The sequence below is a fragment of the Urocitellus parryii genome, chromosome 6 (genome assembly GCF_045843805.1).
Source record: "Urocitellus parryii isolate mUroPar1 chromosome 6, mUroPar1.hap1, whole genome shotgun sequence".
In the NCBI taxonomy this organism is placed as follows: Eukaryota; Metazoa; Chordata; class Mammalia; order Rodentia; family Sciuridae; genus Urocitellus; species Urocitellus parryii.
Window position 1 is genome coordinate 99492222 of NC_135536.1, and position 20246 is coordinate 99512467.

Consider the following 20246-nt stretch of genomic DNA (forward strand, 5'->3'; position numbering starts at 1 on the left):
TAACAAAAACAGCATGGTACTGGTACCAAAACAGGCAGGTGGACCAATGGTACAGAATAGAGGACACAGTAACCAATCCACAAAACTACAACTATCTTATATTTGATAAAGGGGCTAAAAGCATGCAATGGAGGAAGGATAGCATCTTCAACAAATGGTGCTGGGAAAACTGGAAATCCATCTGCATCAAAATGAATCTGAATCCCTATCTCTTGCCATGCACAAAAGTTAACTCAAAATGGATCAAGGAGCTTGATATCAAATCAGAGACACGACATCTGATAGAAGAAAAAGTTGGCTATGATCTACATACTGTGGGATCAGGCTCCAAATTCCTCAATAGGACACCCATAGCGCAAGAGTTAACAACTAGAATCAACAAATGGGACTTACTCAAACTAAAAAGTTTTTTCTCAGCAAAAGAAACAATAAGAGAGATAAACAGGGAGCCTACATCCTGGGAACAAATCTTTACTCCACACACTTCAGATACAGCCCTAATAACCAAAATATATAAAGAACTCAAAAAATTAGACAATAAGATAACAAATAACCCAATCAATAAATGGGCAAAGGACCTGAACAGACACTTCTCAGAGGAGGACATACAATCAATCAATAAGTACATGAAAAAATGCTCACCATCGCTAGCAGTCAGAGAAATGCAAATCAAAACCACCCTAAGATACCATCTCACTCCAGTAAGATTGGCAGCCATTAGGAAGTCAAACAACAATAAGTGCTGGAGAGGATTCGGGGAAAAGGGCACTCTTGTTCATTGCTGGTGGGACTGCAAATTGGTGCAGCCAATTTGGAAAGCAGTATGGAGATTTCTTGGAAAGCTGGGAATGGAACCACCATTTGACCCAGCTATTCCCCTTCTCGGTCTATTCCCCAAAGACCTAATAAGAGCATGCTACAGGGACACTGCTACATCTATGTTCATAGCAGCACAATTCACGATAGCAAGATTGTGGAATCAGCCTAGATGCCCTTCAATAGATGAATGGATAAAAAAAAATGTGGCATTTATACACAATGGAGTATTACTCTGCATTAAAAAATGACAAAATCATAGAATTTGGAGGGAAATGGATGGCATTAGAGCAGATTATGCTAAGTGAAGCTAGTCAATCTTTAAAAAACAAATACCAAATGACTCCTTTGATATAAGGGGAGGAAACAAGGACAGGGTAGGGACGAAGAGCTTGAGACGAAGATTTACATTAACAGGGTTGAGAGGTGGGAGGGAAAGGAAGTGAGAAGGGAAATCGCATGGTAATGGAAGGCGATCCTCAGGGTTATACAAAATGACATATAAGAGGAAAGGAGGGGTAAGACAAGATAATACAAATGGAAGAAATGATTTACAGTAGAAGGGGTAGAGAGAGAAAAGGGGAGGGGAGGGGAGGGGGGATAGTAGAGAATAGGACAGACAGCAGAATACATCAGACACTAGAAAGGCAATATGTCAATCAATGGAAGGGTAACTGATGTGATACAGCAATCTGTATACGGGGTAAAATTGGGAGTTCATAACCCACTTGAATCAAACTGTGAAATATGATGTATTAAGAACTATGTAATGTTTTGAATGACCAACAATAAAAAAAAAAAAGTGAAGGACACAGGACAAATGTGAAGACACTGATATAGTTCTGAGCAATCCTAAGTTCTATCTTAGGCTGAGTTGAGGTTGTTTAAAAACTACCAGTGTAGTAGCATGAGATAAATAAATAGCCTCATTTGGATCAAATATCCTCTAGGTTAATTTGGTGATCAACAGTACATATTATTTAATATGGCAAACTAAAACAAACACTTTAATAGGAAACAACATAAATAGCCAGCTATAGGAGATTCCTGAAGTAATTAATTATTTTTTTGGTACCTGGGATTGAACTCAGATGTGTCCATTACAGCCACTATTCCAGTCTCTGTACATTTGGTAGCCCACTGGATCCCACCTATCCTTCTATGTCCTGCTCTGTCCACAGTGAAGCTAATATGGTATCTAGAACTGGATACCTTTCACCTCTGACATCCAGAAAGATTAAACTAATGAAGGGGACTGCAGGAGAAAGAAGAGAATTTCCCACAATTCTCTGTTTCAGTCCTGAGGATCTGGCTATAGCTGCCTCCCTGGCATGACTTCAGGTATGAGCAAACCCCCTGAGCTTCAGCTCTCACTAGGTATTAATGCTTTTCCATTATTGAGGCTTCAGCCCTACAAGTGGTAAGAGCTTCCTGATGCTGCCAGTGTCTGGGTGGGGAGAACAATACCATCTGTTCCTGGTCTGTTCCCTCATCCCTGCCCATACCTATAAATATTCCTTTGTTACAGTCTCTTCATTTGACCCACCTGAGTTGAATTCAGTTTCCTGCCAGGTCTATGGCTGAAATAAAACATGGATATCTATTTATTGGCATGGAAAGATATCTGATAATGTAGATCAAAATAATAGCACTTGGGTTTATATGGTGGAACAGAATTATGTATTTTTCTTTATGATTCTTTATTGTTCAATTGTTCAACTATATACGATTATTCTGAGGATATAAAAAGAAATAATAAAATTAAATACAAAATGGAAATAAACCTAACCTCAAGAGTACTGTACTTCCCACTTCATCAAAATTAACATATACAAAAAGTTGCATAGCACAAAGGTATCTTGATGAGGCAATGGGACCATGAACACTTGTAAGCAACAAGATATTTCTTTATTCCTACTGGATTCTGTTATCTATTAAAAATTCTGTTCAGTCAGCAAGTGTTCACAATCACAAACACAATCGTACAATTTATAAGTAATGTGTTTTATAGGCTTGGATTTCACAAACAGAGGTTAGATTTTGGTGCACTCTGAGATAACAGTAGTAAATATGACTACGCGCCTATCACTTACAGGTACTGTGTACAAGTGTTGTCGGTACTAGCTCATTTAATCCTGGCAAGACAGCAGTGCTGTTACTCCCATTCCACAGAAATATAACATATAACAAGAAATTGTCATGCAGGGAAGCCAAGGAATTGGTCCAAGGTTGCAGAGTTCTTCACTGACAGGTCCTGGAGGTAAACCTTGGCTCTGGAGCCTATTTTATCCATTACACTCACTTGCCACTCAGATGGACCCATTAACTAAGAATTCTGAAACTCTCCTAATTATGGGCATATTATGCAAAGAACCGCTAGAGCCCTCAAACTGACTCACAACCTATTAGCTGTGCAACCTTGCACATTTACATTACATATTGACAATTCCTCATCAATAAAACGGTGACTGATACCTCTAGCTATGAGACTCTAACTCATATGAGCAAATGAGTATGGTAGCTTTCAAAGACATATAACAAGATACAAATGTATCAAAACACCCTCAAAACTTGAGTACATTAGTCACCAACATTAACACACAACAGTCAAAGGTAAAGAAAACAGCAATTAGTTGGGTGAAGTATGGCTCTAAACTATAATATTATAAACTACCCAGTCTGTTAATAACACCCAACATAAAACCACCACTGATTAATCAATAAAAATCATGCAATAGTTTCAGTGAAATGTACTCTCAAGTGAACTCTCCTGACTCACATTCATTAATTACATCACCTAATTTGATATGTTCCAGCATTTTCTGAAATACATTATTCTCAATCTTCAGTTATGTAGTAAAACTTTTTTTAGAAAAACATTTAAAGTTCAACTATACATTCTGTGTGGTATAATACCAAAAGTTCAAGTAAGCCACTCAGTTTTCAGTTTCCCTGACTCAACTTTTTGGAGTTTTATAATTAATTATATTCCATTATTACTGATCATCAATTAGCTCAAAATGTTGCTGAGATGGTGAGTATGCTGAAGAAGGCAGAATTTAATGATACTTCGAGACCAGTAGGACACTAAATTTCTCTCTTGTTAATAATTAAAGTAGATAACTTGTGTTTTTATTTATAGCTTCCAGAAATATCCGGCTCATTCCTGTGCACTGCCCTGTCAGCTAATCATCAGCTGGTCAGGATCTGAATTAGGCCATTGTGTTGTATTTTCCACATATGTCTTCAACTGAAGCTATAATTGCAGCCCAACCAAACCTTAAAGCAAGTGATGTCATTTCTGTGTCCTCTCTATAACTTTCCACACACTTATACATCATAAATATACAAAGAATCAGAAAGGGTAAAATCTCAATTTACCTGTTTCAATTTCCCAGATATAGACAGAATCGTCAGCACATCCAACAATTAAAAAGTTCTCAACTGGGTGCCATTTTATCATCCTCACAGGGAAAAGATGCTTCCGAGCACGCAGGAGGCACCTCCTCCCCTCCAGGTGAAGGAGAGACACAGAATGGTCACTGCACACACAGCAAATTATCTGATCATCCCTCAGCTGTGACAAAGACAACAAGCTTATGTAAGTAAACAGTCAAATGTTTTCTTTTTGATTATATTTTCTCCTAACATAGAACATTTTTGTTAAAAGCCTCATTTACAAAAGGACATTTCTACATTCTACAGCATCTCTTCACATAGCTATCTGTGGAGGAGCTTTAAAAGCAGAGTGTAGTTTAAACTCAACAACCTATGAGGAAGGTCAAGAGATGCAAGTAAAAAGGAGAATTCTAGGCCAGATCTACTTATGAGATAAATGAAGAACTTGATCATAACTCAGCAAATTCAGGCAGTGAGACAGACATCGGAAATAATGCAGAATAAAATAAACCCCAGAAATAATTTGTTGCCACAAAAAGAAGCTATTTGTAGACACAAGCTTAGGTCCAAGGGTATCATGAGCTGAGAGTTTCCACTTAAAGCCTCAAAATGTGATTTGGTGCTGTTCCCAGAACTATACAGATTCTAATCCAAACAGGAAACTCAGTGTAGACACAATCTAAAAGAGGTAAGCATTAGATAGTTCCAACTGAATGCACCGCTTCAAAGACACAAGGACCAAAAATAGGCTCCTAAGGACAAGAATCCTTAAGACACTTTTTAAAAAGTCAGCATGTGGTTACCTTGGCCACAGTGTAGGACAATGACCATCCATGCTGGGTATTGTTGATCTACCCAGAATTTCAGCTGTTGTGTTTATAGCACCAATGGAGATCTCTTGAGACCTCCCAGGACCCATCATCAACCTCTCTGTGGGGTACTAGAGAACATATTTTCTTTCCTAATTATTTTTTAAGGAGATTACATAAATCCAAAGGGAAAAAAATTACAAAATGGCAGGTGCTATACATATGGAGCCTAGACTTATTGAATGGATTAAATATAATTTCTTCCCACCAATAATACCTCTTGGAGAACCTGCCCATCCCATAGCCTCTAGAATGGACACCCCAAGGTGTTTCAGGATCCTTAAACACACACACATACACACACACACACACACACACACACACACACACACACCACATGAATACAAATCTTAAGGCCAGGAGTGGATATACACTAGTGATCCACACAAGGCCAATCAGAATCTGTTTTAAAGGCATTTAAGAGATAAAAATAATTCACAGAAAGAAGCAAGAGAAGGAAGCAATCACAGGAAAGCATGCAAGTGTACAAGCATATACTTTTGCATAGGAAAACTTGGTTTCAGAATTTAGAGTTCAAGTTCCCCCAGCCCTTGCTATAATGTTTTGTCCTGGATGTCTCAAAGATTGTTGTTATACTCTCTGAATAAAGTGTTCCCCCCAACTTTTTTTTAACTTAGTTTGAATAGATCCTGTTTCTTAAAATTAAATCATCTATGAATGAGGCAGAGAAAAAGAGATCAGGAATGAAACTGACTTGCACTGCTCTACTGGAGTGAAAAGGAAAAAAAAATGAATAAAAAGAAAAAAAATAAAGAAACATCAGAAATAAAAGATATATCAAGGAATCCCAAATCATCATGGGGAAAATTATTTTAAAACCACACTTAACCTTGTTTCACTGCTTTATTCAATCATTTGTGTTGCTGAAATATTGTTTTCTTACATCTCATTATAAAAAGTATTATGCTTCCTGCAAGTTCAATTGTAGCTGATTTTTTATAATATTGTGGAAAAATAATTTTATAAGCCAACTAATTTACAAAATCTCTTTCCCTGCATTATCCTGTACTTTTATTTTAGATGAAACTCAAAACTTGGTTGTTCATTTTTTAACAAAGACATTAGCTCTATGAAAGATGAATTTAGGTTGACCAAGGACATTAGCTCTATGAAAGCTAAATTTAGGTTGACATTTCATGAGAAAATTACATACAAAACTATTTAATTTTTCCCAACATAATATAGGTGCTCATAAATTTTTTAAATCTAAATATTTATTAAAGAAATAGATAAGTAAATAAAAATCCACATAATAAAAATAATGCAACTATGAATATCATTATAAAATGAAATTGTTGAAGGCAAAAGTTAAGTTCTAATTTATACATCCCTACATTGTTTGACTTGTTTTTGCATTAATCGGCTACTTTTATTAAAAATAACTCCATATTCAGAATTAAGACAGAAAAATATATAAAAATATATAATTATTTCTTACTAGGAATAATTAAATACTTTTATAAAATCAGAATTTTAAACACTTCCTTTAGAACCAAATTATTTGTATAATAATAAAAATTGGATAAAAAGATTAGAAAGAAATATGGAAAATCATCCAGTTACATTATAGGTGAACAAAACTTTTTTTTCTCCTGTGGGATATCCCTTATTTTTCTTGCTTTTAAAAATGTTCTGTAATGTCATACAACTCAAATTATGAAACTGACTTGGACTGCTCTACTAGAGTGAAAAGGAAAAAAGTGATTAAAAAGAAAAATTAAAGACAAACCTCAGAAATAAAAGATATACCTGAGGAATTCCATACTTTTTATCTTAACTTACTCTGAAGTTCTCTGGTGACATCAAAAGGCTTGTTACTGGACCAGCTTCCAAAAAGAACTTATGCAAAATGTCTTCAGTAAAGATATCCCACAAAATCACACATGAACCTTGGTCCCCAGACACCATCCAACTTTGGTCTAATTTCGAAGATAGACCATGTGGATAAAGTAAAGAAGTTACACTTTGGTGGTGGCCTTTGAGAACTTTATGAGAGGGAGAATCTGGAAAATGATCAAACACCAAATAGTAAAGACTTTATTTTTATCTAGAAAATAATTCTGAAAATTCTTTTTATAAATTCTTAATATAAACACACATTTGACTAAGAAAATTAGTGGACAACACTTAGAACATCTCAAAAGGCAAGAGCTTTATCAGAAACAAAACCATGCTTTTGATGAAGCACTAACATTGATTGTTTAACTCTATTCTTTGCTTAGAATACTAGCAAGTTATCAGTTCTTCTACAGCAAACACTTTTCTGAAAGAGTGATTCATATATTCTGCTCCATAAAATAAGCCAATTTTCTTTAAAATTAGTATAATTAAGTCTAATATATAAGAAAAACAAGTTTCCCACAACATTTTGCTTTGAAACATGTTAGACATTACCTAGTCCTTTCTCTTTGTTTTACAGATAAAGTCCCTGAGTTTCAGATAGATAGGTTAACTGAATTAATTGCAAGTGTCAAAAACCAAGCATAATGTTTAAGAATGTAGACTTGCTATTGAAGAAATCTGCCTTTATCTCTGGGTTGATCAATTTCTAGATGTCATAATGGAAAAGTTGCATTTTCTCTAACCCATAGATGCTGCACCTGAAAGATTAGAATAATAATCATCCTTGCTTCAGAATGACCATAGGGTAAAATAAATAAGACAATGTCCACAATTTTCTAGCACTCTCCTTGCATCTTCCAGGCTCAGGGGTATTTCAAACCATATCTGTACTGGAACACAGGATGAATGACACATCTTTTCTTTTCTGACTAACCACACAGCTTCTTCCTTCCTCATTAACTAAACTGTCCCCAAATTGGAGAGGACCATAAGCCATAACCTCTATATTCAAACTAAAGCAGAATCCCGAAGAATCATTATCTCACTGTAGTTACTTCTAGTCCATCAGGCACATCCTCATTTCATACCCCTCGAAAATCATAAAAAAAAATATAAACGCAGATGCTAAAAGTCAAATGTAGGTTTCTGTTTGTTTTCTTAACATTAGGATAAATCAGCCTAGATAAAAGATGCTAAGGTGTTGGATTTTTCACTAACTTTTAAGAGCAGCCATTTAGCTATATACCAGTATATTACTTTTCCTCAGTTCATTGCCATTTATTCACTGACTTCAGTCAAGTACTGAATCACAAGTCAGTAACATTTAGTTAGTAACCACTGTAAATTGAGAATAATGGGCAATGTAAGAGGAGTTGAAAAACATACTGAGTTTCAGTCTCCACCCTTGAAGACCTTACATTCTAATAGGATTTATATAATTTAAAATGGTTGGGACTGGGGATGTGGCTCAAGTGGTAGCGCGCTTGCCTGGCATGCGTGCAGCCTGGGTTAGATCCTCAGCACCACATACAAAGATGTTGTGTCCACCAAAAACTAAGAAATAAATATTAAAAAATTCTCTCTCTCTCTCTCTCTCTCTCTCTCTCTCTCTCTCTCTCTCTCTATCTCTTTAAAAAAATAAATAAAATGGTATGTGATTTTTACTCCACATCCTAAAATCACCTCCTATATTTCCTTTCCTGATCTGACAACTTGCTGCATAATGGTATTTATTAACTAGGCATTTGTTGTGGTAATGCACAAAGATGTATAAGAATGAATATAGTTCATTAACAAAGAAATAAAAACTAAAACAAAAAGATACCGTTTTTTTCTTTCCCTAATTGTCAAAGATTAAAAAGTCTAATAGCAAAGTTGACAAAGGTTTAGGAGAAAGGCATTTTCACAGACATGCATGTATACTGGACATGCATGTATACTGATATAATTTCTTTACAAAAACTTTTAGGTATATTTCCAAAATATTAAATATACAAACTAATGATGATCTAGTAATTCTACTGCTGTGGACTAATACTGCAGAAATATCCAATATATGTTCAAGAATAATCAATTTTGTATTATCCATAGTAGCTAAAGACTAGAAAACATAAACATCAATTTTCAATTAAAATTCATTGTTAATAATTATAAATAGTTTATAAAGAATAAACACCAAAATATTTTATTCATATTTATTTAAGGATATCTTATAAAAATGTATTATAATAAGCTTCTATTTGTGTAATATAATTTTAAAAATGTATACTGTTATACATAAAAAATTTCATAATACATAAAAAATTTCAATAAAGGCACAAATAAACTATTATTTATAGTTGTCTTTGGTAAAAGAAGAGAAACTTGTTTCTCACTGTAAAACTTCCTGTTTGAGTTTTTTTTTTAAATCTGCATGTATGTTTTATTTTATTATTAAAATATGTACAAATTTATCAGCAAAAGACTTCTGAATCTTCTCTACTATAGCTTATTGAAAGTGAAACTTAGATAAATAAAATTAAGAGGGTTAAATAAAATTGAGTCACCTTTTAATAAAGAACCCCCTTCTAGAAGTCCTGCTTTGGCAGCATTCAAAGCCTGTGTAATGAAAATTGTCCCATCTTCACAGCCACATATTAGTTTATCAAGACTTGGAACGTACTCTGATGAAGTGATTACTGCAGTTCCTGCCTCATCTTCAAGCCCAGAGAAATGGTCAATAATACTTTGAGACACAGTTTGATGCTTATCGAAATTATCTTGAAGGGTCCAGGTGGTAGTTATTGGTATTTCTAAAAGTAAAACATACAAAATTAGAAAACGTGGTTTATCAATTCATAGTGGACAGGTAAAATGTTATCAAGACATTATACTTTCAAAAACTGTGAATAACAGCTTAATCCATATTCATGTTGCCAACATTCTTTCCCTGTTATATTCAATTGGTATTAATTTGAATTATATTAGTTGAATTGTTTAAATCTATAAGCTTTATGTTTATGCCTGCTTTTATGTTGCACTTAGTACATAGTGGTTCATGAGAATTTTTTAATATGTAGCTTCAGGTTATTAAGCTCAAAAAAAAAAAACACAAAACCCAACAAACACTGAATTAATTACAAATCAGTACTCAGAAAACATGTGAGGAAAGAAAAGGAAACTGTCTTACCCCTAGGAGAACCATCAAACTTGGATATGGGAACATCAGGGATGTGCCACAGAGTAATCCTTCCTGAGACTTCACCAGAGAAAAGTACCTTATAAAAAGGCTCTTTCCTTTCATTCATGTAGCCCATAACAAAGGGAAGGCTCTGTGCCAAAACAAAAAAAAATAAACTTTATGTGGAAACGTTCTAACTGTAGATAGATAGCCACTGTTTATAAAAGGTGGAACAAAACTCTCTAGTTGAACTAAAGTTTTTTTTTTTTCAATTTATTTCCCACTGTTTCAGAATTTTCAAGTGAATTAAATGAAATAATCTGTGATTTAGGACAAAAAAGAACTTCATGAAACAGTCATCAGGTAGACTTCAAAGAGTTGGTAGGAGTAAACTTTTTGACTATATTTCATATGTATATATTTTAGTCAGTTTTTTCACTGCTGTGACTAGATGGACCCAACCAGAACAACTATAGAGGATGAAGTTTATTTAAGGCTCGTAGCCCCAGAGGTATCAATCCATAGCTAGTCAGCTTTACTCCTCAAGTCTCCAGATGAGGCAGAACATGATAGAAGAATGTTGGAGAGGTAAGCAGCTCACATGATGATCAGAAAGCAGAGAAAGAGAGAGAGAGAGAGAGAGAGAGAGAGAGAGAGAGAGAGAGAGAGAGAAAGAGAGAGAGATCGATCTCCACTTGCCAGATACAAACATATACCCCAAAGCCACACTCCCAATGCCCCACTTTCTCCAGCCACATCCCACCTACCTTTAGTCATCACTCAATAAATCCCATCAGGTGACTAATTCACTGATTGGGTTAAGGCTCTCATAACCCATAAATTTCTTCTCTCAAATTACTTGCATTGACTCACATGTGAGCTTTCGAGAGCTACCTTACATCCAAACCATAACAGCGTATTACACATACTGCTATATGCACATGTTGCTGATAAGGGGCTTTACACATATTCAATTATATAATCCCAGCATAATCCTGTGAAGTTGGCACTATCATTGTCCTCAATTTACAGATGAGGGAGTGAAGGGGTGATTCACCTAAGGTGAAGAATATAGCAATGGGCCTGCAGTCTAGTAATTCTAACTCAGGAGCCCATACTGTCCTCTCAGGAGGCCTGATCTGTTTTGGGTCCCTACGATTCTCAGTGTCAGTTAAAACAGCATCAGTTAATGTTTATATGGCACTTTTGTGTTATTAGTATGCTTTTTATTTTCTGTTGACCAGTTTTTAGATCTAACATGCATAATTTCAAATCTCCCAACGTTGCCACAAAAAAAGATTCCATAATATATAATACATATTATATATTGGGTATATGTATAATATGCATTATACACATTATGTCTGTTATACATTATAATTATTAATTATATATATATAAAATCATAATTTTGCTGAAACAGAGTACGTGAATATCAGGCAAAAGGCTCTTAAAGATGTACTTTCCCTAGTGAATATGTCTAGAATCTCCCTAGTGCCTTGGCACAGGGCAGCTCTTCTTAGGGCAGGCTTGTATATAGAGATTACACACAGAAATCACAATGATTAAGTGATTAGAAAAACAAAACCGACAACCTCTTTTGATGTACAAATAAAAGGCATCCTGAAAAGAAAGGCAATTGCTGGTGTCAGAATTTTAAAAGTATTAGAGAGTGATGGCGCCTAGACAGAAAATATAGGTTTTTAGGTTTAGATGTAGGCATAAGAGTAGAAAATTCTATAATGTATCTTCAGAGAATATTAAAAACCAAAATATTATTGTACTTAGCCCTTACAAAACATGGCTCAGTGGTAGAGTGCTTATCTAGCATGTGTGAGACCCTGGGTTTGATCCTCAGCACCACATATTAATAAACAAAGTAAAAAATCCATTGGCAATTAAAAAATATTTTTAAAAAGCTATGATGTATTGTTGTTATCAATGTTACAAAACTAAGACACAGGAAAAAAGAAACAATTCAAGGCCATACAACCAAGACAGATAATTCTCTATAGTCTGTAGAAATGACGGTACTTTGAAAAACAGTTCCATTAAGCCAGTTAAACAGACAGATAGGATTCAGAGGGCATTTTGAGGGCTTATTTGTCCCACAGTCATGATTTCTGTAGCTGTTAGAAAATGATGTTAATAAAATTTGGACAAACTGACTACTCAAACTCTCTGGGAGCCTGGTAGGAAATTTAGAATTGATTACTCCAACTTCTTTGATGTTTTGATATGTAAATGAAACTCCAGAGAGGGAGGTTGAGTTACTCACATTGGTGGCAGCACAGCTTACTTCAAATTGTGCTCTGCTCTTGCAGGCGAAGTTCCCTGGGGTTGTCATCCCCTCCACCAGGCAAGTTCCCTGGGGCTGCCATCCCCTTCACCTCCCTCACATTCCATATTGCCATTCCTCAGCTGGGCACATCCACTCCTTGACCCCTTGGTTTTCCTTCTTACCAATAGTTCCCTCTCTAGTTCTGCTGTTCACCCAAGACCACCATTTTCATTTCAGTACTGAGTAACCATCCTCTAAGAGGCAATAAAATATATTCACTAATAGTATATATTCTGGGGACAGCTGCGAGGATTCTAACATGGGTTTTACCACATAGTAATTCTATTAAAAGAGTAACTTACTTAATTTAAACAATTTACCCAGCCTCTCTTGTCTCAGTATCCCTAACTGTGTAAGAGGGTTAATAAAAGAATTTACTATATGGGATTATGTGAGAAATAAGGAGTGGAAAAAGATAAGGTGCTTAGAATGATGTCTGGCACTCAGTACATCCTCAATAGATATTAACCATTCTTATCCTTTCCTCAAACAAAATGACAAACTTATTCCAAAAACATATTATAAGAATCTAAAGCTAAACCACCTGGGTTCAAAACCTGGGAATTAACTTATCTGACCTATAGTTTCAAAATGGGGTCTTAGTGGCCGTTGAAATGGATGAGGCAATGTATATGCTTGATAATAATAACAATGTAATAAAAGTTTATGTATCTAGAAGTCCATGGGATTAAATGAAGGGAAATGAAGAGTAGGGAGGGAAGAGAGGAATAAGAAGGACAGTAGAATTAATGGGACATAACATTCCTAGCCTTGTATTTGAAATCACAACCAGGGTAACTTTGCATCATGTGCAACCACAAGAATAGGATCCTAATTAGAATAAGTTATGCCCCATGTATGTATAATATGCCAAAATACATTTGACTGTTATGTATAACTAAAAAGAATAAGTAAAAAAAATTATCTATCATCATCTCTTTTAGTTCATACACCCAAATTCCTTATCTGCCACTCTCAGGGTGTGTTTCTATCCCAGCTACCTCCACCATGGCCTGCAACCTTCCTTTTCAGCTAAGCCAGAAGAGCTAGTGTTCCTTAATGGTCAGGAACTTTGGGTCTGAGCAATCACCAACTGTGAAATGAAAGCTGGGAGTATCCTCAGAAAGCTACAGGAAGTAAGGGTGGATCCCCAGTCTTGCAAGATATGTTCACAGGTATTACACTTGGCCAAAAGAAGAGAGGCAATTGTTCACATGTATTACCAAGGCAACTCTCACAACCTGTAACTGCCAAACCTCCAGATTTAATTCTAAGGTATCACTCCCCAAAACAAGTCTAATCAAAACTATATATTTACAGAGCAAACTTTTTTTCTAGGTTCACGTATCTCTCAAACTCATCTTTTCAATTCTACCACATGCCTTCATTGCCTCCTAATTACAGGAAAGACTAAGAAGTATTATATTTAGTGAATGCTGGTAGTGTCTGAACAAGGAGGATAACACTCTGCTTTAACTTATTTAATGGATAAAGGATAAACAAGAGTCTAAGGATGGGTGATCAATGTCCTTCAGTTTTAGGTTACACTACTCATATTTCACTGACTTTTAAGCCCTTCCCACACTAAAGATACAGAAGCAATTATGATTCTCTAAATAAGAATTATTGATAGAAGACCCATACATTTACAGTTTGAGAAACACGGCAATGTAGCTTCCCATTAGTTTTCTTAAATTGTGTTTTAAATTGTTATGTATAACATTGGTATTTGCAGTAGACTAGAAGCTTCTGAAGGGTATGACTTATAACTGGCTTCTAGAGAAAACTGTACTGTATAAAAATATACTCTGGAGCTAAACTGGAGGAAAGCATATGCCCTTTAAAATAACTGAAAATGCATTCCTGAGTAACCAACAGTGCTGCTTTTGTGATAAATAGCAAAACAACAAGAACAAAACAAAAAGGAAACGGTTCTATTGCTGCTAACAAATAATTTTGAAATCATCCCCTAATATATGCCATAATTCTAAAGTTTATCTATGCTCCAGTGACATTTGGGGTTCTAAATTTTGGCTTCACAGCTTCTTAATCAAGTTTTGGAAACAAAACTTTTCACCGATATATTAAAGGGACAATCACTGAACTATAGGATTTCCAACAGCTCTGCTGTCTAATTAAGCAAACCATCATTCTGCAAAAAGCATGCTTTCTTGGTTGACACATCAATAATTCAAAACTCTTCCTCCCTCTATGAAATACCTTTTTGGATAATTAACTGATGACCAAGTGTAGAGGTTTAAAAAAATCACTTGAAGGAACACCCACCATTGAAATAACTGCTTAGATTTTCAGACTTCCTAGAGTGCCAAAGGTATAATTTAGCAAACTATCAAGCTCACAATTGTATTCTCAACTCTCTGCCAGAAATCATAATTACATTTATTTTAACAAGAAAATTTACTCATAAGAATAGTTAAGTATATGTGAAAATGATCTTGATATATGGTTTTTAAAAGATCAGGATAAAAATCATCTCATAACATTTCAAAATTAGAGTAGTTACATTAAAATGTTAACAATGTTCTGTCAAACATCTTTTCAAAATGGTCAAAGGAAAAAAATGTAGGTAAATGTGTGTGTGTGGAGAGAGAATAAATGTGACAAGATGTTAGTAACTGCTGAATATAGATAAAGGATATATAAGTGATCATGGTACTATTCTCACAAATTTTCTAAATATTTGAAACGTATCCAACTACAAGAAAGAAACACATAAAATGAAATTTTAAAATCTAAACAGTACACATTTATGGTAGTGGAATTAGAATTTTAATCTCCTTTATTTTCTTCAACATTTATAATTTGCCTATGATAAATAGGTATTGGTTAATGAGACATAAAAATATTTTTTATTTTTATAATCTATTGTACATCTAGATTTTTAAGCACCACGTTTTCTCTTCAGTAGCCATTAACAATAAAACTTGATTTTCTCATTAACAACTTCATGTGATGATTCAAGTTAATTTTTTCAAGGATGATTCTGTTACAAACAAAGCAACACTCACTCATCTAAGAAACCGAGTGAAACAGATTGGAGGTAGCCACTCTTTTCTTACGTTACCTTGTTTTCCTCCACAGAAGTAGAGCACAGTAAATGAGGATAAATGGTCTCTTTAAGCACTCTTCCATCAGCAGGGTATATGCTTTTTGAAAGGCCACTACATCACAAAAATGAGAAGCAAACTTTAGAAATTTGCAGTTCTTTATTTGTTTTTCCCCCCTCCCATTTTCAAAAGCCGGATGGTACCATTCAAGTTTCTAAACTCTAGTTAGAAAATGTTGGGTTAATAATTACAAGTGACTTTTTGAAAACCCAGCACCAGCTGTACAAGTTATACATGGTTAATCTCATTCCTTCATCCCCTGCTGTTTTGTACAAAGGCTGAAGCCTAACAAGCCCAGAGTAAATCTTCTAGTGCCAAAGTTGTTTTGTTCTGGTTTTTGATCATGGGCAGCATGCAGGGATTTTTCCATAATAAACCTCCCAAAGTTCATTTTCTACCTGAATGTTTTGTATGCTGCTCCCATCTGAGCCCACCTGTTCAGCAGCTGATAGATATAACTGTGACCATCTTCTGTCCAGATGAGGATTCTGTGAGCAGCAAGCACCTCTCCACCAGCAAAGAACTGCCCATTTCTACTAACTTCAGTCCACAAAAGGGAAAAATCACAATAATCATAAACCTAGAATGACAGTCATAATTCAACAACATATTAATTTTTAGTAACAGACCACAGGGTACTCATGGTTCAAGATTACATTTTACTAGCACTTATTTTTTTTTCCACATTCATCCTAACATAGGTTTCCGAGGATGAAGTTTATTTGGTTGTCTCATTCCAGAATGTGTTTATTAAATGAACAAACCTCAAATCCTAAATTTCAAAACAATTTGATTCTTTCCATGACTATTCTAGGTTTAACATGTGCAAGTTTATATAGCAGAAATCCTTTGCTATACAATGTTCTTTAAATCTTTGTTCAAAAATATATTATCACCATACAAGTAAGACAATATAGTTCTGCTCATTGAGCCAGTTATGTGTAACAGTTTAGAAAAGAAGGTCACAAGAAAATGACGCAAAGAAAAACTTAGCTTTCCTCTTGCAGACTTCAGTCAATATATTCACAAGAAAAGAATATATATTCCCTAGAAGCAAATGTAGTAACAGAGAAAGAAAAAAAATCTAAAACTAAGGTTTAATCTCTGTAGGTAAAATGTTTTAGTTTTCTTTTTAATTCTGAAGTGCAGGCACCAACATTTAAAAATAATTTAGAGATAGACATTATAACTATGATTTTCTATTCATAAAATTAGAATATACAAGACATATATAATAATATCTTAGAAAACAAAGTGCCTAAAAAAGGAGTTTAAAATTAATCAGTCAGTCATGAAAGATAAGTCATTCTACACTCTTGCAATATTATTATAAGAATTCGTATCATATATAAATCATACTTTTATAAATATTGTCATGAACAAAACTACATTTGTACATCACTGCTATTTATTTATTATGTTATTTAATACTACCTTCCAACATTTAGAAAACACCACCAACAGAAGTCTCTCAGTATATGTACAAAATCGTATTGTCTGGCAGTTCAAAGAGTCAAGAAACTTGGATTCTTTTTCATAGACAACTTGCTTTTCCTTGAAAATGAAAGAAAAACATTTTAGTTTTAATTTTTAGAAATTTATATTTGACCATATACCTGAAGAAGACCATACCATTATAAAAGTAAAAGTATCCTAGTTTGCATTTCAGTGTTTTGAACTAAGAAGTTTCCTTTAAAAAGAATCTGTGAGCAGGAAATCCACTTGGATTTTATTTATTTTATCCACTTATTTTATATAATCACTCAACAAACACTCTGGGGAACCATTCTGGATGTGGAAAATAAAGAAAATAAAGTTACTGATATTCAGATATGGCAGAAATATCAAACAAAAATTGTAAACAATTTCTACAAACCTGCAGTACCTTAATTACCAAAATATTAAAAAAAATAAATGAAGTGCTTTGAAAGTGACACAAAAGTAGCCAACAATGAACACAGACTACAAGGCTCTCAATTGTTCACAGACATACCACCCTGAATTCACCTGATCTCATTTGATTTCAGAAATAAAGCAGGGTTGCTCCAGGTTAGTATTCAGATGGGAAACAAGGCTCTCAAATTTGCTTTAAAATTTCAAAGTGATCCCTGTGTATAAAGAGAATACCAATAATGCTGGGTGGGGTGTACGTTTCTTGACCTCAGTATACTAACAATTCCTAGGCTTCTTCAACCTCAAAATTCCTAAAGAGACCCTAGCACCCTTTGGAAGGCCTAAACAATACTGTCACAAACATGAACACAATGTCCCTTCCTTTATTCATTACTTCAACTCATAGTCTGATGCCAGAAAGAGGTGTCATGCTGGACTCCTGGGGACAAAACCCACAGTTGTTCATGGCCACCTCCTTGTACTATTCACACACCCAGAAAAAGAGAATCTTCTGCTATCAGGGACAGAAAGATATTCTGCTATAATTTTTTTAAAAATTAAAAACATAATCTCTTCGTGTGTATGCACATCAGTGTATACATAAAAACATTTGCAAGGAGAAAAGTTGGAAGGGTATAATTCAACCATACTGATGCTCATCCCTGGAAAGATGGATGGGGGAAGTAGATGGAAATAAAATTTATATACTTCTACATCATTTAAATTTTTAACTGTGAGCATGCAATACCATAATAATTTAAAAGTTTCACTAAATATACTAAAAATTGGAGAGAAGATAGTAGATACCAAGCCAACCTGAATGCTATTGATAGATGAGGAGAGATCCCATACTTTGAGCTCACCAGTTACTGATACCACCAAGAGAGAATCTTCTGTAAAATGAACAAAGATTACATATAAGCTGGACAGTGCCATAACTCATTGCTGTATAAACCATTTCATAGTCATTTAAGGATTATGCAGAGTTATGTAGGTAGAAAATGTTCAACTTGGTGTATTTCTTAAGTAAAAAACTGACATTTCATACCATATTCCAAATTTGCTTTAAAATTTCAAAGTGATCCCTTTGTATAAGGGGAATACCACTAATAGAAGAACCATATTATCAATTATAAGTTGGTAGTATTCAAACTTCTTATTTTAGAAATAAGGGGAGGAACCAGTTTTCATTTTCTTCTGTCTTGCTCAGCATAACATCCAGAAAATACAGCAAGACAAAATACTCCCCGTTATTCTTAACATACCACACAGAACTAGGTGACAGAAACCTCCTTTCTCCACTTATCTTAACATCTTCCTGACTTTCTAATGACCCACTGGAGTGGGTGTTCTCAGTTTGTCTTGATGTAACTTACAGAAATATCTCTACTAACAAGAAAATGTAAAAAGCACTCTGGACTTTTGCCCAATAATTTAATAAATAATTCAAAAGTAGATGAATTACATGCAATCTCTTAGCAATGTACAATATCCAACTATTACCTTGAATTCTCATAGAATGAACAATGCACATGCAGTTGATCCAATCAGGAGACTGAGATGATGTGAAAGTGTTAATGATAGCCAAAGTTTTGGCATCAATTATAAGGATATCTTGATACTCTCCACAGCACAGAAGCCAGCCTTCTCCCGTCATCCGGAATGAGCAGTGGTAATACTGTACAAATGAAATTCAAAGTAAAAATTTAACTATTATAGAATTTAATTTAACTTTGGCTATATTTAAGACTACTCTAAATTTTAGTTTTAATAGCTGTTCAATTAAAATATTAAACTGAAAACAACACAAATTTATTTTAGTTTATTTATTCTGTAATCCTATGATGTTGATTTTGCACATCAGTTTCAATTATATTTTACCATTTTTTTCTGGAGAAAGAAGGATCTTTTGGAAAGAAGAAATATTGTTCCAAATCATGGAAATCTCACAAGTATATTATTTCTGGAATGTTTTTGCTAAACAGCAACAACAAAACCTATGTTCTTTAACCTAGCAATACTGCTACGTGTTGATAAGAAATAAAAGTATTTGAAGAGCATCTGAGAAACTCTTGTGCCAAATAGGTTTTGGAAATGGCTTTTATAAAAGATCAAGTAATAAACTGTACCTTTAATGAACTTTCTTAATGTGCAGAGTTTTGGCCCCAAAAGATTAGAAAAGAGTTTGTGGCTATTGCAAAGCCAGGTATCCATACTTAAAGCAATGGGTGACATGTCTAAGACTGTCCACACCAATGGAACCCATCCCCCAAAAGACAGAATCTGTTTTAAAAATTGGGAAGTGGGGCTAGGAATATAGTTCAGTGGTAGAACAATTGCCTAGCATGTATGAGGCTCTCAGTTCTATCCCCAGCAATTAAAAAAAACAATAAATAGATAGATAATAATACATTAGGAAGTGGTTATAAACAAGATGGCTATGCCTCTTACTCTCTTTTTGTAAGTAAAACTTCAGAAATTAAGAACAATGGAAAATGAGGGAAAAATCCTTTTACTGCTTTATAAAATAGTGTGTCATTTAAACTGAATCATTTAAAATGACTTCTTTACAAGTGTCCATGTATGTTTTGTGAGTGTCACTGAGGAAAAATACAAAAATAGTCTTTCAAATATAACATACAGAAATAAAAGAATTAGGGAAAATAATTTTCATTGAACAACAGCTTTTGAGAAAGAAGAATGCCAAAATGGTGAAGGATTACTGATATTTTACTCTCATGACAAAGAGTTAAAGAAAATAATATTCTACAAATATA

General features: G+C 34.4%; 1 protein-coding gene across 2 annotated transcripts in view; it reads right to left on the minus strand.

The window, feature by feature from the left end:
* The window catches only part of Wdr72 (WD repeat domain 72), a 193031-nt gene that overhangs the window by 160365 nt on the left and 12420 nt on the right, over positions 1-20246 (minus strand). The window contains exons 4-12 of one of the 2 annotated variants that reach the window (XM_026391947.2): positions 18973-19147; positions 18286-18362; positions 17011-17130; positions 16011-16156; positions 15534-15630; positions 10117-10258; positions 9494-9739; positions 6888-7108; positions 4198-4393 (exon numbers count right to left, since the gene is read on the minus strand). In XM_026391947.2, coding sequence (XP_026247732.2) covers positions 4198-4393; positions 6888-7108; positions 9494-9739; positions 10117-10258; positions 15534-15630; positions 16011-16156; positions 17011-17130; positions 18286-18362; positions 18973-19147 — 1420 coding nt within the window. Of the gene's footprint in view, positions 1-4197; positions 4394-6887; positions 7109-9493; positions 9740-10116; positions 10259-15533; positions 15631-15974; positions 16157-17010; positions 17131-18285; positions 18363-18972; positions 19148-20246 lie in introns of both variants that reach the window. The other variant, XM_026391938.2, reaches the window with a different exon arrangement.